Source organism: Panicum virgatum, chromosome 4N, assembly GCF_016808335.1.
Source record: "Panicum virgatum strain AP13 chromosome 4N, P.virgatum_v5, whole genome shotgun sequence".
Taxonomy (NCBI): Eukaryota; Viridiplantae; Streptophyta; class Magnoliopsida; order Poales; family Poaceae; genus Panicum; species Panicum virgatum.
Genome location: NC_053148.1, coordinates 33,264,973 through 33,289,335, shown reverse-complemented (window position 1 = coordinate 33,289,335; position 24,363 = coordinate 33,264,973). Strand labels below are relative to the sequence as shown.

Below are 24,363 nucleotides of genomic sequence, written 5' to 3'. Positions count from 1 at the left end.
TTAAACGATTTTGATGGGTCGTTCAGGGCCAACGCAATGAAATATTTAGGTGGGGGATTCTCTCCCCTCCTAGTGACCTTAAAAAAACCGCTATCATTCTCGATTTATTTGACAAAAATATAAGTGGTGGTGAGTGGTGCCACAGAAAGATGATATTGCTCCAACACTGAATTGTTAGAAGCTAGTTAAGGAAGATCCAGTAATTGTCGGATATACTGCTGGGCGTGCCATGTGGTACAACTCAGTGGTGAGCAGAGGAGTGTTCACGCACGAGAACAGATATACATCTTGTGTGGAAGGACCGGCAAGTCCGCTTCACTAGACTGGAGGACACGCATGACTGGAGGACACGCATAATTCCGTGGAGACGGTATGCAACGAGACTTCCGTGCATCCCTCCTCCAATGTCGTCCACGTGGAGATCATACGGTTTCTTCAGGAGGCCTCGGCGGCATTACGAAGACAACGACGGCTTCGCATCTCGGCTTCCCCCTAGCATCTGCAGCGGCTCGGCTTCAGGCTTCCACGCGGCAGCCCTCCTCGCTCGGCTCGACCTTGTCGTCGTCGAACACATTAAGCGGTGGAGGTATGCGCCAGTCTGCGTGCTGACGGCTTCCGGCGTGAGTGCGGTGTGGTTCTTGGGGTGGCCGCAGTTGAGCGCGGGCGACATGGTGCGGGGCGGGAAGAAGGCGCGGTGGAGGGGAGGCGGCCGCGAGCTACGCGGGGCCGGGCGACGGGGCGAGGAGGAGGCGCGGCGGAGGGCAGGTGGCCGCGGGTGCCATGGGGCCGAGCCGTGCGGGCTACAGAGAGGGCAGCTGGTCAGGGAGGCAGCAGCGGCCGCGCCTGGCCGCCGGCGGGTATGGATGCTGACGGCAAATCCTCTGTTCCATGTTCTTTGCATCAGGATTGATCCTCTATTTGGTCAGATTGGGATTTGAGGCCCAAATTTTTCATAAATGTTATCATACCAGACCACTAATTCAGTATTTGACACATCCTATTTCATATATTGTGCAGGGATGATCACTCCATGGAGGTTGAAGCAGGCCAACGATTGCATCAGTGGTTCTGCAGTGGGTACATCAGACTGAAGGGGAGGCTGCAAAGTTTATCTTTTGAAGTTGGGGTGTGTTTAGATCCAAAATTTTGGCCAAAACTTTACAGCCCTAAAGTTTGGGGTAAAACTTTACAACTTTTTGCCTTTATAGGTGTTTAGTTGCCTGTAAAATTTTGGAGAACTGATGTACAGTACATGCACCATAAATGCAGGCCGCCCTTGGTTGCATGCTGCATGCGCCGCTGCTGTTACTTGAAAGCAATCACGTTATTGAAATTGGCATGTTTACGAAAAAAATGTTCTCAACAGTACAAGTCCTCACAAATTACAACAGAAAGTACATGTCCCGTTACATAAACATGGCTTAAGCTCAAAGCAACATATCGAGCGCAACTAAATCACGAAAGGCATTCATGTGTTGACATTCCAAATAACTAGGGGTAGGCTCGCATGGAGGCTCATCTTCATAGGCTTCCTCAGGCACATAGTTCTCATCACGATCACAACACCTAAAGTCTGTATCACTTAACCCACTCTGCCTGATAAAATTATGCAAAGCCATGCAAGCAACAATAATATGTGTTTGTGTGGCTGTCGGATAACAAGGTATTTTGTTCAATATCCGCCACTTTTGCTTTAACACTCCAAAGAATCTTTCTATGTCATTTCTAAGCGAGGAATGTGCATAGTTGAATATCTCCTCTTTACCTTGTGGTTCGTTGGCGTTTTGAAACTCTTGCAGATGGTACTTTCTCCCCTTGTACGGAGCCAGGTAACCAGGTCGGTTTGAGTACCCCGAGTCCACCAGATAGTACTTCCCTGCAGCAGCAAAGACCTGTAAGCGTCAAGAGATTGCAGTTAGAACTCAAAATGAAACTCCATGTTACGAGTGTACCTAAAGGGGGATGGGGAAAGGCATTGTTGTACTTAGTCATTGCATCATCAAAAACCCTCATATCATGAACTGAACCAGGCCATCCAGCATGTCAAAGTCACAACAGGCCATCACATTTTGGGTAGTGATACTCTTACGACACATGTACTGGACCAATAGGTCTTTGGACACCACAACAGGGATGTGAGTGCCGTCTATTGCTCCAATACAATCCTTGAAGAAGGGATCGAACTTACAGTGCATCAATCTGGGATGCCTAGTTCTTAACTCTGGGTCTTTGGGTTTAATGATGTCAGCAGCAAGTTTGATCACACACTTCAAAACTTTGTAAAACATGTTGTTCACTGTACCAATGGATCTTTCAAATCTATCCTCGGCTTGCCTTACTGGCTGTGGAGCTCCAACCATCCAAAGGAACATTCCTAAAACCTCAACTGAGGTAGACTTGGCACTAGATTTCAAACCATACTTTTCTACCAACAGGTCATGAAGCCGATAGAAAACTGTTGGAGTCATTCTAAACATGTTGTAGCATGATTGCCTATTTGCAAGCTTCCTTTCTACCCATTCCAAACCACTCATGCCTACGGGAACTTGCCTATACTCAGATCTATTGCAGTACGTGTCAATATGCATAGCAAGCTGAAACATAACGTAAATGAAACCAATATCTTCAGAATCATCCATGAATTGTGTGACTATAAAGTCTTCCAACTCCTCTTCAGAATCATCAGTTTCCTTTCCCATGGCTAAAGCATGAACACCGTTCTACAACAATGAAACATTGGCATACAATCTGTTTGCAATCTCAAGATAAATAACACATGCAGTGATGCAATAAACATCGTCCACATAAATAGCATCCACATAAACATCATCCACATAGACATCATCCACAGAATCATCACTGAAATGACAACATTAAGGGCAAATTACTTGTTCAAATCAACTGACATACACCACATAGTTCAAAACACAGACATAACACACAGTGGTTAACACACTAATAGAACTAAAATTAGCTGCAATGCATGGATAGAAGGGTCTAGTTATTGACCCCAGCGTAGTGCTCAATAAGAGCCTTCCTTCCTGCCGGACTGGAACGCAGAAAAAAGTAAGTTTGTTGGTACCCTGTAGCAAAGTAGCCGGAGCAGCAAAGTAGGACTCGCGTGATCAACCGTAACTTCGCGATAAGGGGCAGAGCAGCCGGGCCCCACGGGTCAGGCTCCTACCTCACCGGGCCAACGGCCCCGGACCTGCTCCTCGCTCTGGGACGGGTCCGGCGACGCCACGTGTCCCTGAGGAAGGGAAGCTCCGAGCCAACAGCCGAGGGCCCGGACCCCCCATAGGGGTCCGGGACCTCCCCGCGTCTGTCCGGATCTCCCATGCGCGAAGAGCCAGCATACTGCTGGGGGGTCCGGAGGCTCCACGTGCCCCGCAGGCGCGGGCACGGGCGCGGGTCTTCCACTGGAGGACTCGTCCACTCACCGCATTCAATGCGGGTGGTTGAGGCGTGTTCTGCTGCCGCGGCATGCGGGGCAGCCTTTGTCAGGCCTCACTGTTGACCGCGTATTACCGAGGTACACAGTGCAGCCGCCTGCGCCGCACCCTTGCAGAGACCGTCTGCCGCATTAATTGGATACGACGGCACGGCACTTTTCCATCATGCCGCCTACGCCGCAAGCTACACGTCCCATTTAGCTACGTGGCAGGCGACGCCGCTAGCTACGCCTGGCGCTGTCTCGACGAGACAGCGCCTGGTCATGCTGAACGGGGGATTCAAGGAGCAAGCAAGGAAATCCAGGAGAGAGATCTCCTTCGCCTGCAAAGCCATAATGTATCAACAGTATGTTATTTTATACTGCATCGTTGGGCCCACCTGTCGGGGACCCAACGGCCATGTTTGTGCCTCCCTTGAGATATAAAAGGGAGGCGCTCGCTGTACACAAGGGCTCTCGAGCACACATAGACGCACGCTGGACCCAGACTCGAGCAATACAACACACAGTGAACGTAGGGTATTACGCTCCGGCGGCCCAAACCACTCTAAACATGCTGTGTTCATCGTATTCTTGAGCGAGATCGAACTAATCCTAGCTAACCCCCGAGTACTCACCCTCTGGGCTTAGACAGGTGCATTCCGCCACCCGGTTGTGGTTTGCCATACCACGACATTTGGCCCGCCAGGTAGGGGCATAGCTGGTTTCAGTTCATCTCTTGCTCATCTCTATCGTTCGAGTGGACGATGTGGAGATGACAGAGGGTGTAGCGTCATCCGCGCCACACGCCTTTCGCCTTCCTGCGCCAGGGGAAACGGTGCTCGTGGAGCAGCCACCGTCGGCGGCGGCGCGCGCTGCTCGCCGGCAGGAGTCAGGGCGCCCGTCAAGGCCCCCCTCACAAGCTGCGAGCGGCGGTGCGCTGGCTGCGGCTAGGGAGTTGCTTCGCAACCCTTCGGCTGCTGCAGCCTCGCCAAACGCCCTGAGGCAGTAGCGGGACGACGTTGACCATCTCCTCCATCTGGCTCAGGCCTCCCCCTGTTCTCCAAGGACCGGGCAACAACCTCCGCCTGGCAATGCGGTGGTACCCTACCACCGGCGCCAGGGCGGTGCATCGGCATCCATGCGCTCCCCCACATTGAGGGGTGCACGAACAGAAGACCTGCGGGCGGAGCTCAACCACAGGCGTGCGGGTGAGGACGCCCGCATCTCCGTGGAGAGGTCGCGAGAGCGCCGTCTCAACATTGAGGGCCGCAACCTCAACGCCGACTTGGACGTGGCAGCGCCCAAGCCTCCGGTGAACGCTCGGATACAGGCGGGTACCCCGGTGGCTGGGGTAGGCTGCGCTGCGCTGGCAGATCACCTCCGCGCAGTGGCATGGCCGTCCAAGTTCCGCCCACACCTACCGGAGAAGTACGACGGTACAACTAACCCGTCGGAATTCCTGCAGGTGTACGTTACCGCCATCACTGCAGCTGGTGGTAACAACGCCGTCATGGCGAGCTAATTTCATGTAGCCTTGACCGGGCCAGCCCAGACTTGGCTCATGAACCTTACTCCTGGGACGATTCAGTCCTGGGAAGAGCTCTGTGCGAGGTTCACGGTGAATTTCGCCAGCGCGTACCAGCAGCATGGTGTGGAGGCTCACCTCCACGCTGTGAGGCAGAAACCCGGGGAGACGCTCCGGGCATTCATCTCGCACTTCACCAAGGTACGGGGTACCATTCCTCGTATCTCTGACGCATCTATTATCGTCGCTTTCCGACAGGGGGTATGTGATGAGAAGATGCTCGAGAAGCTGGCGACGCACGAGGTGGAAAGCGTTACCACGCTTTTCTCCCTGGCAGACAAGTGTGCCAGGGCCGCAGAGGGCCGCGCTTGGCACTCAGCCCACCAAGACGGACACGCCAAAACTGGTGGCTCCGGAGCTACCGCCCAGGGCGGTGGCAAGAAGAAGAAGAACAAGAACCGGAGTCGTGGGGAGCCGCAACCTGGTGGTCCAGCCGTTGCAGCAGCCGCACCAGCTGCTGCGGCCGCGGCTGGGGGCCAGAATGCGCATGGTAAACACCCGCGCCCGCAAGGTGGTGGCGGAGGGTCGTGCCCAGTGCATCCCACCACTCGCCACAGCGCCGCTGACTGCCGCGAGATCCAGAAGCTCGCGAAGCGGGTCAGTGGACGGCGTGAGCAGTCCTCCAAGGACGGCACACCCCCTCCTCGCCAGCGGCCTGGTAAGGAGAAGGCCTCCGACAGCGGGACCGCATCTGGGGAGAAGGAGCTGGGGTACCAATCCCCCGCTCGGGAGCTGAAGGGCGTGTACCACGATGACAACTCCGACTCCGACAATGACGACCGCCGCAAGAAGCTGTACGTAATGTACGACGGAAGCTGGGAGCTTGTCTCTCGGCGGGACGTGAAGACCCTTCGCCGAGAGGTCCTTTCGGTGAAGCCGGGGGTCCCGAAGGCGGCGCCGCACCAGAGGTGGATGAACACCACCATATCTTTCGGGCCATCCGACTGCCCGGAGAATATGGCTAGGGCCGGTGTACTACCTCTAGTCACCGCCCCTGTCATATCCAACGTTAGGATCTATCACGTGCTGATCGACGGTGGGGCCGGCCTCAACGTCATTAGCTATGCAGCATTCAAGCAGCTGCAAATCCCGAAGTCCAAGCTGACTCCCTCTCACCCATTCTCCGGAGTAGGCCCACATCCGGTGTTCCCTATGGGGAGCATCGCCCTGCCGGTCACGTTCGGGACCGAGGAGAACTTTCGCACAGAGAGCGTTCAGTTCAATGTTGCGGAGGTGAATCTCCCGTTCAACGCCATCATTGGCTGGCCGGCACTCTATCGCTTCATGGCCATTGCCCATTACGGGTATTTGGTCCTGAAGATGCCTTCCCCTGCCGGTGTCCTCACCGTGTGGGGTGACCGTACCGCTACCGTCGCTGCAGTTGAGAGACTGCATGCTCTGGCGGCAGAGGCTGCACGTACCGAGGAGGACCCATCCACCTCGCAACCCAGGGCGCCTACAAAGGCACCTAAGGTTCAGCCGTCTGATCCGGACAATGTTCCCGTGAAGACGGTGCAGATCGGAGCAGACTCCTCCAGGACCACCCGCATCGCGGGAAACCTGGAGGAGAAATAGGAAGACGCGCTCATCGCTTTTCTCCGAGCAAATGTCGACGTGTTCGCCTGGGAACCGTCACAGATGCCCGGGATTCCTAGGGAAGTGATCGAGCACAATCTGAGGATCTACCCCGACGCTACACCGGTGCGCCAGAAGCCTCGGAAGCAGTCCGTGGAGCGGCAGAACTTCATCCGTGAAGAAGTCCACAAGCTGCTACACGCCGGCTTCATCGAGGAGGTCCACCACCCCGAGTGGTTGGCCAACCCGGTCGTCGTCCCAAAGGCCAATGGGAAGCTTCGAATGTGCATCGACTACACCAGTCTCAACAAGGCATGTCCTAGAGACCCCTATCCTCTACCACGTATCGATCAGATCGTGGACTCCACCTCCGGGTGCAATCTTTTGTCTTTCCTAGATGCATATTCTGGTTTCCACCAGATTCAGATGTCTAGAGAGGATAGGAAGCATACTGCTTTTGTAACAGTGGATGGGCTTTATTGCTATATTGTCATGCCATATGGTCTGAGGAATGTCTTACCCACGTTTGTACGAGCTATGAACAAAACCTTATGTAATCTAATTAGAGATATTGTTGAGGTGTATGTTGATGACATTGTGGTCAAGACTAAGGTAGGGTCAACACTGGTTGAGGACCTGTCCCTCGTCTTCGACCGGCTGCGCGCTATGCGCACGAAGCTGAATCCCGAGAAGTGCATCTTCGGCGTCTCGGCAGGGAAGCTGCTGGGTTTCTTGGTCTCACATCGAGGCATCGAGGCAAACCCAGCCAAGATCAAGGCGATCGAGGCGATGAGGCCTCCTGGCCGCATAAAGGACATCCAGAAGCTTACTGGATCCCTCGCCGCTCTTAGCCGCTTCATATCGAGGCTGGCTGAGAGGGCCCTCCCCTTCTTCAAACTATTGAGGAGGTCCGGTCCATTTTCTTGGACCGAAGAGGCTGAACAAGCCTTCCAGGAACTGAAGCAGCATCTCACCTCACTGCCAGTATTGGTGGCTCCAGAGCCAGGTGAGACGTTGTTTTTGTATCTTACTGGGTCTGCAGAGGCGGTCAGCATGGTGCTGGTCGCCGAGAGGACGGAGCAAGCTCGCCAGGGGGACACCAGGGTCTCCCCGACCAAGGATGGTAAGCCGGACATGGGGGCCCATCAGCCTCAACTCTGTCTGAAGGAACGGACCCCGAACAAGGAGGTCCGAAGGAGCCTCGTCCCAGTGGGAACCCAGAACCGCTGGGGGCCCAAGGACCTGACATGGTGGAAAAAGGCGAACTGGACCCGGTCACCAGGGTCCGGACCGTCCAGAAGCCGGTCTACTACGTCAGCGAAGTCCTCCATGAGGCAAAGGCCAGGTATCTTGAGACGCATAAGCTTATCTATGACATACTTATTGCATCCAGGAAACTGCGCCACTACTTTCAGGCACACCGAGTTGTTGTAGTGACCTCTTACCCGCTGAGAGCGATCCTGCACAACTCTAACGCCATGGGCAATATCGCCAAGTCGGCAGCAGAGTTGGCTGAGTTCCAACTGGACTTCCAGCCTCGCCATGCAGTCAAGAGCCAAATCATGGCTGATTTCATAGCAGAATGGACTCCTTCCCCAAGCAATTCTGGGGGTCCGGACCTCAATGCCGGACCCGCGGAGCCAGAAGTCAGGACGCCAGTCTTCACCGAGCCCCACTGGACACTCTTCTTCGACAGGTCTGTCCGCAAGAGGTGGGCTGGAGCTGGTGTGGTCCTCATCGACCCAAACGGAGATCAGCTGAAGTACATGGTGCACCTTGAGTTCAAGGCCACCAACAACATGGCAAAGTACGAAGCTCTGATCTTTGACCTGACACAAGCCCTGTCTCTGGGGGTCCGACAGCTTCTGGTGAAAGGGGACTCTCAGCTAATCATCAAGCAGGTCCGAGGGGATTGCAGCTATAACAATCCCTAGCTCGCGGCATACCTCATCCACGTGACGAAGCTCAAGAAGGACTTCGACGCCTTGGAACTGCAACATGTTCCCCTCGAACTCAACTCAACAGCAGATGATCTCTCCGCGAGAGCATCTACCTGGGCATCCATGCCCGAGGGCGTCTTCGAAAGACGGCTGCTAAGACCCACCGCCCAGCCTACTGAACTGGATGATGGGGATCAAGCTAGCACCTCGAAGTTAGCGGACCTGGCGGCATTCCAACTGTGGTGCCCGCCCTGGGTTGTGAGCTCAGTCGAGGATCCTGGAGACCTCGTCGAGCCACTCCCACCTCATCATGATGACGATGTGTCCGCTGAGCGCATAGTACGATTGGCTAAACACTACGCGGTGGAAGAAGGGGATCTCTACCGCCGTGGCACCAATAGTATCCTCATGCTGTGCATTTCCCAGGGAGAGGGCCGCGAGTTGCACGCAGAGATCTATGGAGGCGAGTGTGGAAGTCATTCCTCATCTCACACGCTTGTTGGCAAGACCTTTCGGCATGGCTTCTACTAGCCAACAGCACTCCAGGATCTGGCTGAGCTGGTAAAGTCCTGCAAAGCATGCCAGTTCCATGCAAAGCAAATACACACACCGGCTCAAGCTCTGCAAATGATTCCGCCCTCATGGCCATTCGCTGTGTGGGGCGTGGATATCCTGGGGCCGTTCCCCCGGGCCGTCGGCGGGTACCGGTTCCTCTACGTCGCCATCGACAAGTTTACAAAGTGGCCGGAGTTTACCCCTGTGGTAAATATCACTAAGAAATCAACAGTCACATTCCTCAAGTCCATTGTGTGCAGATTTGGCATCCCAAACCGCATCATTGCGGACAATGGGACCCAATTCAAAAGCAGACTCTTCCAGGAGTACTGCGAGGACATCAGCATCCAGCTATGCTTTGCGTCCGTGGCACATCCCCGCAGCAATGGATAGGTCGAGAGAGCGAATGCAGAGATCCTCAGGGGCCTTAAGACCCACACCTACAACTGCTTGAAGAAGCATGGTGCCAAATGGGTTGATGAGCTGTCGTGCGTACTATGGGGCAACCGGACCACACCCAGCCGAGCCACCGGGGAGACTCCATTCTTCCTGGTCTACGGGGCTGAAGCGTGCCTTCCCCCAGAAATTCACCTGGGCTCACCACGGGTCCAGGCTTTTGACGAGTCCATGCAGGAACAGCTGCGGCGTGACGATGTGGACTTCATTGACGAACGAAGGTGGCGAGTAGCAATCCGAAATGCACACTACAACTAGGCGCTATCATCAACGGTTCGTGCACAGTAGGGAGCTCCGGGCTGGCGATCTCATCCTAAGGCCGATCCTAAACCGAGCAGGGCTCCACAAACTCTCCCCCAGCTGGTAGAGGTCCGTCCTCATAAACCCGACCTCTGGCATCCATCGCGCAAGCCATATATATCAAGTTGCAAAGGAAACATTGCCCAGTTCTGTCTTTGCGTCAAAATTTTATTTCGCATTTCGATTCTCGAAATTTTGCCTTTCTAACCCCCGCGTGGACTTCCACTCTTGTCGCTACAACTAAGATCTGTATTGAGTTGTTGGACTGCTGTACAGGTTCGGACCCTCGTGCTGCTAGGAGAGGGGTCCGGACCCATAAGGACCTGCTCTGGAGAGGGGGTGCTTGTTTCCTGGGGTGGTCCAGAGTCCTGTGTAGCCACTTAGCCGGTTCTGTACCCAAAGCCTACACACTCCACCACCCTGTAACGAGTGCTCTAGTACCCGGAGTTGGGTAATTAGGGGTCCGGACCTTATTCTAGCTCAAGAGTTGGCTTCCTAAGTCTTACACGGCAGGTCCAGCTCCATATCTCAAAGGATCAAGTACGACAGAATGACCTCACCCACTGCTAGGAGGGGTCTGGAGCCTCGGAGCCAGGTCCGAAAAGTCGTGTTGTTTCCTGGAGTGGTCCGGAGTCCTGTGTAGCACCTTAGCCTGGTTCCGCACCCTAAGCCTACACACTCCACCGCTCTGTAACAAGCACTGAACTGCCTGGACCTGTGCATCTGGAGCTCCTGACCTCATACTAGCTTGGGGGCCGATCCAGAATAGGTCCCGCGGGCCTGCTACTAAGCTGTAACTTTGAAGTGATACACAGGTTAAGCCTTGGCTGGTGGTACATAGCCTCAAACCATTGAGCCTACCTACCAGGGGGTCCCGGCATCCACTTTAAAGGTTTCATGCAAATCGATGTCTAGTCTCGGTGGTACGCAGACTCAAAACAACTGAGTCTATCTCCCAGGGGGGCCGGAGCATTTGCTTTGAGCTAGACAATACGGATCGATTCTGCATGCGTCAAACAGCTAAGTTGCAGTATCATTACTACCATATAAGTGAGTTTGATTCTCCTCTCTATAGTTCTTTTTGCTACACAGGGAATAAGACGCTCGCTCGGCTTGCAAACTATGCTACACCTAAGCTCGGAGTGTCTTCTACGGCTCGGATGGCAGATAGGTCCAAACAACTGAACCTTTCCGCCAGGGGGCCAGGGCGCTGAGGTACTGCATACCGCAAACCAGCAATTGACAAACAGCTAAGTTGAAATTTTCCTCTATTTAAAATTTCAGCAAGTACAATGTTTTACACCTACAAAAAACTAAACAAAAGTACAAAGTCCAGCTCAGGAGTCTGCAGGCTCCCGCTTGTTGTAGGTGGCGACGAAGTTGACGACGTCCCGCACGCTTTCCCAGGCGGCAGTCTCCGTCTCTGCCAAAGGACCATCGAACACGGTGGCTAGCAAGATGGCCGGGTCGTGGCTCCGGAGGCAGGTCAAAATGTGCTCCGCCACCATCCGGATCAGCTCGCGGCCCTCGGCTTCAAGCTGGCCATCAAGGACCGGCTCCAGACGCCGGAGCCTATCCGAAGCGGAGTTCAGCACAGGGAGGGCGTCCGCAATCGAAGTTGGCGGCTCCACCACATGGATTGGGCTCATTCCAAGTTGCACCAGCGCCAGGCTCGCTTCGCTTGCCCAGTCGACGATCCGCTGGGCACCCCTGCGCTGGTCCTCTTGCAGGTTTCGGACCGCCTCCCGGACCGCCTCTTGCACACGGGTGTCCAGAGCGGCCTTGGCAGCCTCCACCTCGCGGGACCTCTCCTCGAGCTCAGCTTTCCTCTTCTCCACCGACTCCTTCAGCTTCTTGAGGGACTCGCGCTGGCGCTCAAGCTGTTTCTCCATGTTGGCAGCATGGGATTCCCGCCTATTGAGGGACTTCCTGTCCTCCTCCAGCTCCAACTCGGCAACAGCCTGCTTGCTGGCCCTCTCCTCCAGCTGCTTCCGCCATCCAGCCAGGATCCCAGAGAGCTTGTCCAGCTCCTGCTTACGGATCTCGAGACCCTGGCTGCGGGTCTCAAGCTCGGACCACTAGGCCGCGAAGCGAGTCTCGAGTTCGGACCGCTGAGCCGCGAGGCTGGCCAACTCGTTGGCAAAAGTCTCCTCCCGCTGCGCCAGGAGTTTCTCGCGGCTCGATACTGCGAACTCTCGGTCGAACACCTTCCGAAGATTGGCTCGGTAGGCCTCTTGGTCGGCCTTGAGTTTGGACCGAGCTTCCGCAGCATGGGAGGCTTCGGCCTTCGTGTGTGCCTCCAGGCCGGTGTGCCAGTCGCAGAGGCGTTGGCGCTCGCTCTCCAGAGCAGCTGTAACACCCGGTTTACAAAAGGACATAAACCGAGCAATCATATACGTGCCAGGATCAAGTCACATGTATATACAATAGAATGAACAGTATATCACATCACATATCACGTAAAAAGATATAATAAAGCGAGTACGAATGTTATTTATTACAATAATGACAAAATGTCTGATACAGAGTATGCGGAAGCGTAAAACATATACGAAGTCTCTTAGAAGCTGGGCACCACAGGGACGTCGACTGGGAGACGAACGCCTAAAAGTCCTCGTAGTCCTGGTAGCTCTGAGTGAACTCCCTCGCGTCGGCAGGAACTGAGCAGCAGCAGAGTGTCCCCAAAAGAACAAGAGGAAAAAGTGTAGAGGAGGCAAGGGTGAGTACACAACTCGTACTCAACAAGTATAACACAAACTATGAGGCTTTAAGGTTGGCTGACTCAACTGCATTAGCTTTTAATCTTGGCAAAATTTTATTTAAGCTAATTACTACAAGTGGATGAATTACCATAAACCCGGTTACATAGAAATTAATCAGAATTAATTATGATGCTACTGAGAACCAAACCAAACCAACCACCCGGGGAAACCCTCCTAACCAAAGGAAGATAACCCCACTAATCAAAAGGAGAATCTGGGCCGCTCATGACCGTGAGCACGGCTAGTATACCAGTTTTACACTCTGCAGAGGTTGCACATCTTTACCCACAAGTCGTGAGTTACGCTAGTTGTTCATCACACTTCCTTAGGTGAGATGACTAGCAAACTCACTACAGGGCCGTTACAAAGGACCACGTTGGTAAGGTGTAACCACTAAGGATTCAGGCAATGCAACGATGGTGCCCACCTCGAGGGGGTACAAGATAACACAGACCAGCCTCGTAGTGTAGGGACCATTGAAGCTCGACCCCCCTCTTGCCCTGTCGGTAAGTTACTCCCGAACCAAAATGACCTAATTAGTAAGTCAAGACCGTCCCATTCCAGTCTTGTGGTAGCACTGTTGTCCTAGGTTGTCGCTCTATGAACCGGCCCTTATGGAGAGTGGCCAACCCAGCAGTAAGCACCGTGCTGGCCCCCTAAACCATGTTTCTATCAAAACTTATTTTAACGAGACGTGAGCCACTCAAATGGGCCACTCCCAGAATTAAGTTGCATATACCATTAATCAAATTAATTAAAAAGGACCAGGTGTGTTATAGCGCAGCAACCTAGCACAACTAACCAAAATGCAACCCAAGGGATATATATAAAGGATATAAAGTGGCTAGGAAAGTTCTTATAGGCATACAGAATTAAAATGCAGTATGAAATTGTATTTAAAGTGATAGGTGTTGTTCATGTTATACTTGTCTTCCTCAAAGTTCTCCTGATGCTCAAACTGCTCTGAAGATGGTGGCTGCTCCGGGTACTGGTACTACTCCGAAGGATCAACGTCTACTCACGATCGCAACGTCAAAACAAGTCTAGCACATACACATACATGCAAACAAAGGCAAACACTAAGAAATAGTCCAACAATACATAAAAACAGCAAACAAAACTAATCTAGAACTATTCTACGTGTTACAACGATCGCGTGGACATAAAGAAGAGTTAATTCCCTGAATGCCATCAAAATTTAAGGCAATCCCTTGAATGCCATCAAAATTTAGGCCATCCCTTCATTGCCACTAAAATTTTATTCTAATCCTCTTAATGCCATTTCCGTTAGATTTCGGATGGAAACCGTAAAATCACTGTACAAATACGTTAAACTTCGATCTGTCTAATTTGTTTGTTCCGTTCCTACCCCGACGCCACCTCACGCCAACGCCCACCCGCACTCCCCCCTCCACCTCTTCGGGTGTGCCGCCCACCTGTAGCAGCACCGTCCAAATTAGACCGGCTTAAATGCACTAACCATCATCTTAATACTTAATCCAGTTACTGTGCACTTAAAACGGTGTAACCTGACAGGCTGTCGGGTAAAATCCCGATTAAACTACTGTACTCCAGGATCACAATTGCACTTAGACCCGTACGAAGACGAGCACAGGTGTTACCCGCATACAGAAATCTTCAAATTAATTTACAACACCAGTTTTACATAAAAGTCTTAAATACAAACAACAGAGTTCAAACGCACAGCGGAAGTTTAAAACTGAGTTCGAAATACAATACGATAGCTACGACGACGATAAAAGGTGAGCTCCACATCCTGCCCACCGATGTGACGCCAACCTGCCCAATCTTCACGGGGAAGACGGGGCCCACTCGACGGTCCAACCTGGAGGAAGCGGCTGTCCAATCCAGGACGCACAGATCTCCTCGAAGTCCGCCGGGACACAACCTGCTCAAAAGGGGTTACAACAACAACCCTGAGTATACTAATACTCAGCAAGGCTTACCCGACTCTGGGTATACTTAGCCCATTACCTAGACATGCAAAGCTTTTTGGCTCTGGAGTTCTTTTGCTGAAAGGCTGCTAGAAGTGAATCCTTACTTTCAATATTTTAGCTCCATTTAGTATACCAAGTATTACTAAATTCGCCTATTCATCTAAAACACACATGGTGGATCAGATTATCTTTTAGTAACTCCAAACCAGTCTTTTCCATTCTGTTTCCATTCCACTTTCTTACTACGATGTGACAAAGAGATCAAGGCTCTCATAACCGCGAGTCACGGCGAATCGATCCGATTTAACCTTGCAAGGTGGACCTAACTCACACGACACATGCAAGCCCCGTCGGGCCACTCGCGTCAACTGTTTCCACATTACCACGGCATCTGAACTACGCCTGCTAAAACCCAGGTGATGGGCCCCTCGCAGTGAACTCCCGGAGAACCCGGAGGCGGCATCCTATCCAACACCCGCCAACTCCCACGCCCAGCGTAGCATGGCGGAATTCAAATTACCGCTGTAAGGTGGTACACAGCTTACCGGTTTCGACTACCTCCTACTTCCGGTATGTGGTTAGTACTGTTCAATCCTCGATCAGCACTGCCAACAACGGAACGGTCCTCAATCGACACAGGCGGAGCTTACTTTCCATCCATTCCATACCAAAACCAACTCATTTCCGCCCGGTCTCCATTTCTCTTTACTCAACAATTCATTTCAAGCCCAAGCTAAGGGATCAAGATCCTAAACTCGCGAGTGACAGCAATCACTCGACTTCTACCGAAAACCTATTTAGCAAAGCATAGCTATCGACACCTGCATACTAGTATAGGCCCACGGTACCTAGGGAACATGCATACTATGGTTCCATTCAACTCCTAGAACATAAATGCACAATACTTAAATAAACAATGAATACTTTAAATTATGGTTATGCTCCGGGGCTTGCCTTGCAAGTCAGCGGGGTTAACTAGGTCTGCTGGAGCGTGCTCAACGGCGACCTGCTGCTGATCCTCTGCTCGTGGCTCCTGGACCGGCTCAACGATCAGCTCGTGGACAGCGTCGGTCGTGGCGTCTACACGAATAAAATATGTCATGCAACAGATAGGACACAGAGCAATGCATAAGAGCTTACGATGTGAAAACAAGGTTTAAACATTTAGCCTGAGGTGTTTCCTTCGAAAACAACTACTAAAACGACTTAGGTTAGCATGGATTAACAGGAATTTGCTTTGCATGCACGAAACAAAATAACTAACCCTAGCAAGCCAGCGAAGTATAAACAGATCTACCTAAAAGTGCATAGCAACAGGCCCTGAAACTTTTACAGTGGACTATACATGAAATGAGTAATCCACTGCAAATTTTTCATAATTTTTAGAGTAACAAAACAAGTGGTACAAAATAAACTAAGTTAAACACAAATTGAATTTTTCATCAGAGAAAAAGTGATAAAATGCATGATTAAGTATTTTTCCTCTGAAGATCCAGATTTTAGAAACCTAACAAAATTTGTTTGGCATTTTTCGCATTTATCTGTGAATTTCTACACAATTATGAATTATCAGCTGAAATAATTGAAAGAAACATAAAAGATAAAGGGGGGGGGCGCTGACAGCCGGGCCCCACTTGCCAGGGACCCAGGCTCGCCCCCCACCTCCTCTGTTTCGCGCGCACGGGCGGCGCGCGGCCGGGCGCAGCCCGCGGCGGCGCTCCCCGCCGGCGGGGCCGGCCAGCGGCGCTGCGGCGGCCGGGCCGAGGCGCCAGGCGGCCGGGGGGGCAGGGCGGCGAGGCAGGCGCGGGCGCGCGGCGTAGGGCGGCGCAGGGCGGGGCGCGGCGGCCCGCGGCGGCGCAGGGCAGGCGCGCGGCGGCGGCCGGTGTTCCGGCGTGGCCCGGGCCGGCCGGCGGCGAGGGCGGGCGGCGCGAGCTCCAGGGAGCCCGGGTGGCCCTAGGGCGCGCGAAGGTGGCGCCCAGGGAGGAGCAGAGGGGGCTAGCGGCGTGTGCGGGCGGCGGCCGGCGTGCTCGCGGCGGCGCGGCGGCGCTCCGACGGCGGCGGCCGCGGATTTGGGTGAAGAGAGGGTCGGGGAGCGAGAGCAGGTTGCGGGGAAGCTCACCGAGGATTCGTTTTGCGCGAAGGAAGGCCGGAAGGTGGTGCTCGACGTGGGGGTGGCGAAGCTCGGGGCGACGGCAATGGTGGCCACGGTCTGGAGCTCGACTTTGGCCGGGGTAGGGCACGGCCGCGCTCGTGGAGGGATGGAGGAGCTTCGGGGCGGGGTCGCGCAGCTCGGAGTGCGACGGATTGAGGTGGGACGGCGAGGGTTGGCCGGAGCGACGAACGACGGCGATGTCGCTCGGTTCTGCTCGCTCGCTCGAGCTCGACCTAGCTCAGAGGAAGGAGGAAGGAGGATTGGGACGGCACGGGAAGCTTCGAGGCGACCGTGAGAGGAGAAGAGCGGCGTCGGGCGCGATTGCCGACGCGTGGACGCGCTCGCCGGCGTTCAGTCGCCGGTATGGGCGCGGGCGTGCACAGTGCTGAGCACTGGAGATGCACTGTTTCTTCGTTTAATGATTTTGGCTCGAATTTGAACAGTTGAAACTCCAAATTTCATATGGGAACATGAAATTTGGCCAAAATAAAAGTTATAGAGAAAAAGAAGATCTACAACTTTCATTTTGGGCGAAAGTTGATTTGAGGCTCGGATCAAGGACAAAAACGAGATCGAACACAGCTAAGTAGATGTTTACTAAGCGAACGCGATTAGCGTTAACGACGAATTTGAGTCCACGATTAGCGAGTTTAACTCAAGATTAGCGAGACGATTAACACAGGGGTGTTACAGCCTTCCCCCCTTAAAAGAATCTCGTCCCGAGATTCAGGCATGAAGGAATAAAGACAGATGAGAGGGTTCGAAGGCGAATTACCTGGATGGGCGTTTAAAAACTCCGGATACTTGGATTTCAGAAATTCCTCCTTCTCCCAAGTCGCTTCATCTTCGGAGTGATTACTCCATTGAACTTTGTAGAATCGGTTGGTGGTGCGACGAGTAACTCGATCCTTGCGATCAATGATCTTGATAGGATGCTCAGGATAGGTGAGATCAGACCCTAATTGAATCGAGTCACTTGCCACAGCTTCAGTCGGAACTCTAAGGCACATTCTGAGTTGCGATACATGGAAGATGTTATGAACTGCAGAAAGATTCGCTGGAAGATCCAACCGATAAGCCACAGGACCGCATCGTTCCACAATTGGATATGGACCGATGTAGCGGGGAGCTAGCTTTCCCTTTATTCCAAACCTTTGCACGCCTTTCCAAGGTGATACTTTTAAATAGACATAGTCACCGACTTTAAAGACGAGTGGATCTCTTCTTTTATCCGCATAGCTCTTCTGTCGGGACTGTGCAATCTTTAAGTTGGCTTGGATAAGGCGGACTTGTTCTTCGGCCTCTTGAACCATGTCGGGCCCAAAGATTGTTCTTTCCCCTGTTTCAGACCAATTGAGAGGTGTACGGCAGCGACGACCATACAATGCTTCAAATGGAGCCATTTTGATGCTTTCTTGATAACTATTGTTATAAGAGAATTCAGCTAACGACAAGCATTGATCCCATTTCTGTGGATAGGTCAAGACGCAAGCACGGAGCATATCTTCCAAAATTTGATTTATCCTCTCGGTTTGACCGTCTGTTTGAGGGTGATATGCAGAGCTGCGAATAAGATGTGTTCCCAAGCAAGCATGTAATTGCTCCCAAAAACGGGCAACGAACTGAGTTCCTCGATCGGAAATGATAGTCTTTGGCACACCATGTAAACATAGTATGCGATCCATGTACAATTCCGCATATTGCTTAGTCAAGTACGTCGTCTTAACTGGGAGGAAATGTGCCGACTTGGTTAACCTGTCGACCACAACCCAAATAGAGTCATAACCCTTTTGAGTTCGAGGTAAACCGACGATGAAATCCATGCTTATATCTTCCCATTTCCATTCTGGAATATTCAAGGGCTGGAGAGTTCCAGCTGGTCTGAGATGACTAGCCTTAACTCTTCTACAGATATCACACTCGGACACAAACTTGGCAATTTCTCTTTTCATCCGAGTCCACCAGAATCGTTGCTTCAGGTCTTGGTACATCTTGTTGCTACCCGGATGAATTGATAGTCGTGAAGTATGGGCTTCATCAAGGATCTGTTTTCTGAGCTCAAAGTTTTTAGGCACCACTAATCGGTTCTTGAACCATAACACATTCTCAGCATCCTGGTGGAAGCAATTCACTTTAGGGTCTCCTTCTAATAGTCTTCTCTGAATTTCCTTCACCCCTTTATCTTGCTTTTGTGCCGCTATGATGAGATCGCGAAGAGTAGGAGTAAGCTCTAGATGAGCCAATGTGCCATGTGGTACAATACTTAAATTCAGCTTTTCCATTTCAAAGCAAAGAGATTCGCTTAATGGTATAGCTGAGATGCAATGACAGTGAGCTTTGCGACTCAGCGCATCGGCAACTACATTTGCCTTGCCAGGATGATAATGCACTTCGAGTTCATAATCTTTAATCAATTCAAGCCATCTTCTTTGACGCATGTTCAAATCAGTTTGAGTGAAAAGATATTTGAGACTCTTGTGATCGGTATAGATGTTGCACAATGAACCTAAAAGATAGTGTCGCCAGATCTTCAGTGAATGGACCACAGCTGCTAATTCAAGATCATGAGTGGGATAGTTTTCTTCATGACGCTTGAGTGATCGAGATGCATAAGCAATCACTCGGTTCTCCTGCATCAGAACACAGCCGAGTCCTGTGCCTGAGGCATCACAGTAGACATCGAATGGTTTTGTAGTATCTGGTTGGGCCAAGATTGGAGCAGAAGTGAGAAGTGTCTTCAATTTCTGGAAAGCTTCCTCACATTGATTACTCCAATAGAACTTGACACCCTTTTTCAGAAGTTCAGTCATCGGCTTCGCAATTCGGGAGAATTCTGGAATAAATCGTCGATAATACCCAGCTAAACCCAAGAAACTGCGGATTTCAGGAACTGAAGTGGGGGCTTCCCAATCGAGTACATCCTGTACTTTACTGGGATCCACAGAGATGCCCTCAGCAGATATGACGTGACCGAGGAATGGTACTTCCTTCAGCTAGAAGTCACACTTGCTGAATTTGGCATAAAGTTGGTGCTCTCTCAGACGCTGAAGTACTATATGAAGATGCTGGGCATGTTCTTCCTCATTCTTGGAGTAGATCAAGATGTCATCAATGAAGACCACGACGAACTTGTCTAACTCCGGCATGAATACCGAATTCATGAGGTACATGAAATACGCTGGAGCATTGGTTAATCCAAAGGACATCACCAAATACTCGTATAACCCATAACGAGTAGAGAATGCTGTTTTTGGTATATCCACCGGTCTGATTTTTATCTGATGATAGCCAGATCGAAGATCTATTTTTGAGAATACCTTAGCTCCGGCTAGTTGATCAAAAAGGATATCAATACGAGGAAGTGGATATTTGTTTTTGATGGTGACTGCATTTAGAGGTCGGTAATCCACACATAGCCTCAGCCCGTGATCTTTCTTCTTTACGAACAGAGCCGGGCAACCCCAAGGTGAGGTGCTCGGTCGGATATAGCCTTTATCCAGCAACTCTTGTAACTGGATTTTTAATTCAACTAACTCACTGGGAGTCATTCTATATGGCCTTCGAGATATGGGGGCTGTGCCAGGCTGTAACTCAATGACAAACTCAATATCCCGATCGGGAGGCATACCTGGCAAGTCCTCCGGAAACACATCGGGGTACTCACAAACCACTGGAATTACCTCTAGGATTTTCCCCTCCAAATGGTATATGACAGTGGCTGGAATTGCATGCTGGGAAAGATGAATGTCCATAGAACCATACATAGAAGAGTTGAACTGAAGAATACGAGAAGAGGTATTGATGATAACGCCATGCTTCTTCATCCAATTCATTCCAAGTATGATATCTATCCCCTGGCTTGGAAGGACAATGGGAGTGAGTGGAAAATTTTTCCCACCCAAGGTAAGGGGAACATTTCGAACTACTTGGCCAGCATTTAATCGGGTGCCAGGTGTCTGAATAATGTATGGTCTCTCTAAGCATGTTACTTGTAAGTGAAGTCGTGTCACACATGCTTCACTGATAAAGTTATGAGATGCTCCAGAATCAAATAGCACAGTAACAGGGCATTGATTAATGGAGAACGTACCCGCCATCACTTGGGTGCCCTCCGGAACTTCCTCCAGAGTGGTGTAGTTCACACGACCAGTCTTGGCAGGTACAATCTTCTTTTTCTGATCCTTCTGGCTGGAACCTTGACTCAGTGCTGGAGTCTTGTAGATATTCTGCCGAGGTGGCAGACGGCAGTCTCGTGCAAAGTGCCCCAGGTTACCACAATTGTAACAAGGGTAGTTGTTGGGGCGTGGAGCTTGTAGCATTAGCGGCCTCTGCTGCTGTGTCGGGAAACGAGGTGCCCACTGCTGCTGTTGCTGGGGTGGCCTAGCGACCCAACGGCCCTGCTGTGGAGGACGGTTTGAAGCCTGCTGATTCCCTGTCTGAACCAGCTTGTACCTCTGGGGTGCATTGCTGGAGGATCCAGCAGGTGCTTTTCTCTTCTTATCAGCTTTGTGTGCCAGCGTGGCATCTTCCTGCGTGATGGCCTTATTAACCAGATCAGTAAAGTTGTTGCACGTGGTGAGAGCTAGCTTGTCTTGAAGCTTTGTGCTGAGTCCCCTTCTGAAGCAATCCTGCTTCTTCTCATCAGTATCCACATGAAAACCGCCGTACTGAGATAGCTGATTGAAGGTTTGAGCATATTGCAGCACGGTGTTAGTCCCTTGCTTCAGGGCTAGGAACTCTGCCATCTTTCTCCTCATCAAACTGGTAGGGATGTGGTGTGCTTTAAAAGCTGCCACAAACTCATCCCAGGAGAGACGTGTACCAGCGGGAAGTAGAGCCTTGTGATTGACCCACCATATTTTCGCAGGTCCTCGCAGCTGTTGCGCTGCAAAGGCGGCTTTGTCCATCTCTGTGCAATTGAGGATGCTGAACTTATCCTCAATGGTGCGAATCCAGGCATCAGCCTCAAGGGGATCATCGGCCAAATGGAACAGAGGTGGCTGGGTGGCCAGAAAACCGACATAGTCAGTTTCTGCGGGTGCTAGCGGGGGAGCATGTCGACCTCTGCCGGCATTGACCTGGGCTTGCACCAGTTGCCTTATCAACTCCGTCTGCTCGTTGCGGTCGGCGATAAGAGCTGCAACAGCTTGAGCCAAAGAGGGAGGTTGCTGGGGCAGTGCCTCGTGATTGTCATTGTCATGGTTATCACCCATCTGCAAAATAGTCATTCCCCTGGTTAGCCATTTCGCTATCAGGACTAATTCATGCAAGTAAAGAATGTGCATATATAATATGAACACACGGCATGAATCATTTCTCTCGCGAGATGGTTCACCAAGGGAATTAAATTTACTTGCTTCGGTTGAAACCGTCTCACCCAACAATTTCTGTCCAGAGTAGTTCTAACGTATGCAATACTAAACATCGCTCACAAGTTTTCAGTTTTGAAGACGATCAAAGCGCAACTCAAAGCTGAAATTTCACACACTGACAGAAAAGATCATTACGGGAGTAAAATTTACAATAAGCAGCCACGCTGCTTCAGCTGGAACTAGATTCAGTACAAACCAAGCCGTGTTACGGCAACAAACTAACATGGGAGAAGGGTTCACAAACGACCCTACAACACACCACTACGGGGTCTTACACGACCCAGCTACACACCACACTAGGAGGGTTATCCTACATGACTCGAACTACTGAGCCACAAAAGAATTCTCAACCCAAGGTTAGCCTAAAGCTCTATGTTGGTCATCCTACCCAACTATCCTACAGTAAGGCTACACTGCAAGGGGAGAATCAACACTATCCATCCACGTCCTCACGGAGTCCCAGGTCCCGACTCGACTCCAGACACTCCCTCGATCTCCTCAGGGTCCTCTTCCTCTTCTTCTTCTTCTGGCTCCTCCTCTACTGCATCAGCCTCCATCTCTGCTGCTGCCTGCACCTGAGCCTGGGCGTCCTCAATCCACTCCTGGGCCTGCTGAAGCTGCCCCTCAAGGTGCTGCACCATCTGAGTCCTGTTCTCTAACTCCTCCTGCAACTCCTGAATCCTGATCTTCCTTGCTCTGGACTTGGCCTTCAGGGTCTTGATCTTGTCCTGGGTACCAATCATGTGCTGCTCATGGAGGTGAGCCTCTCGAGCCTTGCTCCTGCATATCGCATTCTCCTCACGAAGCTGCTCATACATGTTACTCAAAGCTGAGGAGTAGCTGAACGAGAGTGCTGTCCTGACGCTGTAGTCGGGCATCATGATGTTCAGGTTGCGGTTAACCCGATCTGCATAGGCCTGAGTGGTCTCATCCCTCAGAGGAAACACACTGTAAGGAGTATCTATCACCTCTGCATTATGCTTTTCTGAGAACTCCTCAATGGCCCTCCTAGCTGCAATCTCCCAGGAGTCTGCCAGCTTCCTACCATAGACAGTGAGCTGCCACGAGTCCCAGTCCAGGCGAGCGGGGCAAGCAGGAATCTTCACAACCATCTGACAGCGCTCGGTGCCCAGCAAGCTAGACTCGTGTCCGGAGTACTGTGGGGGCTCAGTGTAGTCAAACGCCCTGAGCATCTGCCACAGCAGACGAGGAAAGTGGCCGGTGTGGAGGGCACTGGAGTGCGCCCAACCCTCAGCGTCCACGATCACGTGCGTGAAGCTAGCCATCTGTAAGAACACATAGTGCTGACGTAAGTGACAGTTTTCAAAAGAAACAAGTTTAAACTTGGTAACGCAACACAAATAAATTTTTAAGAACACATAGTAAAAACATAGTGATCCAAATAAATTTTTGTGAAGCGCAACCGAAGGTAACAAAACAAACACACAACTCAGGAATACAAGATGCATGCCACGTTCTAGCGTATCTCACCCAAACAAGTACCAAAATATGGTATACGAGAACAATTGGTGGCACAATTACGTACTCTCCCTATATATAGACTAGTCGTTCCTACGATCAAGGATTTTATAACGCGCTTAACGTGGTTAGTTTCCTGCAGGAGAACACAGAGACAGATATAAATATCCATTTCTGGACCCTTCGTGCCAGCACACACGAACGGCCCCCATGTGTCCTACGCCACACGGGTAACGCATATGCAGTTTCCCACATATTCACACATACATTACCATCCACTATAGAGATGGCACCCAGACGTTCGACGCTGAATGGGCAGCGCTGCATACGTCATAACAACGTATTCACTTCCCGTACACTCGCCTTACGGGACATCCAAGGGTAGACGTGTCCCAAGGGTCACGGTCATGGCCAACCGCATGACAGGTTTACATCTCGTAACATTGCCTTACGAAATGGCCGTGATCACAATCACACGACATGAAATCCGCACTCCATATCAGGCGGCAGATAGCGACAGGCTCATTTGAATTGAGCCTTATCACCTCCTCGTATGCTCAACATACGGGACCCGCGCACGTATGAAACACGTGGGCTATTCTAAGGACTACCAGAATGCTTACCTTGCTTACCTCAACGTAGGTGCGTCGTTACCGAAATAAGGTTTAACAAAAAGTAAAAGCTGGAAGTGCTGGAATAAAATAGATACTTAGTTGCCACCTAACCTATATAACATAATTAGGGCATACGAACTATCTATTCTATTCCTTAGCGCATCTAGCGTCAACTTTTCGAA

At 51.5% G+C, this 24,363-nt stretch overlaps 1 protein-coding gene and 1 long non-coding RNA gene across 2 annotated transcripts; one reads left to right on the top strand and one right to left on the bottom strand.

Moving 5' to 3' along the window:
- Nucleotides 1–475: 475 nt before the first annotated feature.
- On the top strand, nucleotides 476–1,308 carry LOC120668425. Its single transcript, XR_005672436.1, has 2 exons — nucleotides 476–857; nucleotides 1,018–1,308. It is a non-coding gene; the product is annotated as an uncharacterized LOC120668425 (long non-coding RNA).
- A 9,873-nt stretch (nucleotides 1,309–11,181) lies between these two features.
- Nucleotides 11,182–20,813, bottom strand: LOC120669336. The gene is made up of 8 exons (XM_039949106.1): nucleotides 20,807–20,813; nucleotides 20,297–20,434; nucleotides 19,788–20,101; nucleotides 19,263–19,529; nucleotides 19,056–19,190; nucleotides 17,745–18,773; nucleotides 11,409–11,922; nucleotides 11,182–11,267 (listed from the first exon to the last, which is right to left on the bottom strand). Exons 1-8 carry the CDS (start codon nucleotides 20,811–20,813, stop codon nucleotides 11,182–11,184), a joined length of 2,490 nt encoding a protein of 829 aa, XP_039805040.1.
- Between the last annotated feature and the right edge of the window lie 3,550 nt (nucleotides 20,814–24,363).

Bases quoted from the DNA above. Each gene is read 5' to 3' on its own strand.
- LOC120669336 (XM_039949106.1), bottom strand. The intron at 18,774-19,055 runs AAAGCTCACTGT...AAAAACTTTGAG, and splicing joins TTGCCGATGCGCTGAGTCGC to CTCAGAAAACAGATCCTTGA. The intron at 11,923-17,744 runs CATGTATCGCAA...TTCGCGGCCTAG, and splicing joins CTGCAGTTCATAACATCTTC to TGGTCCGAGCTTGAGACCCG.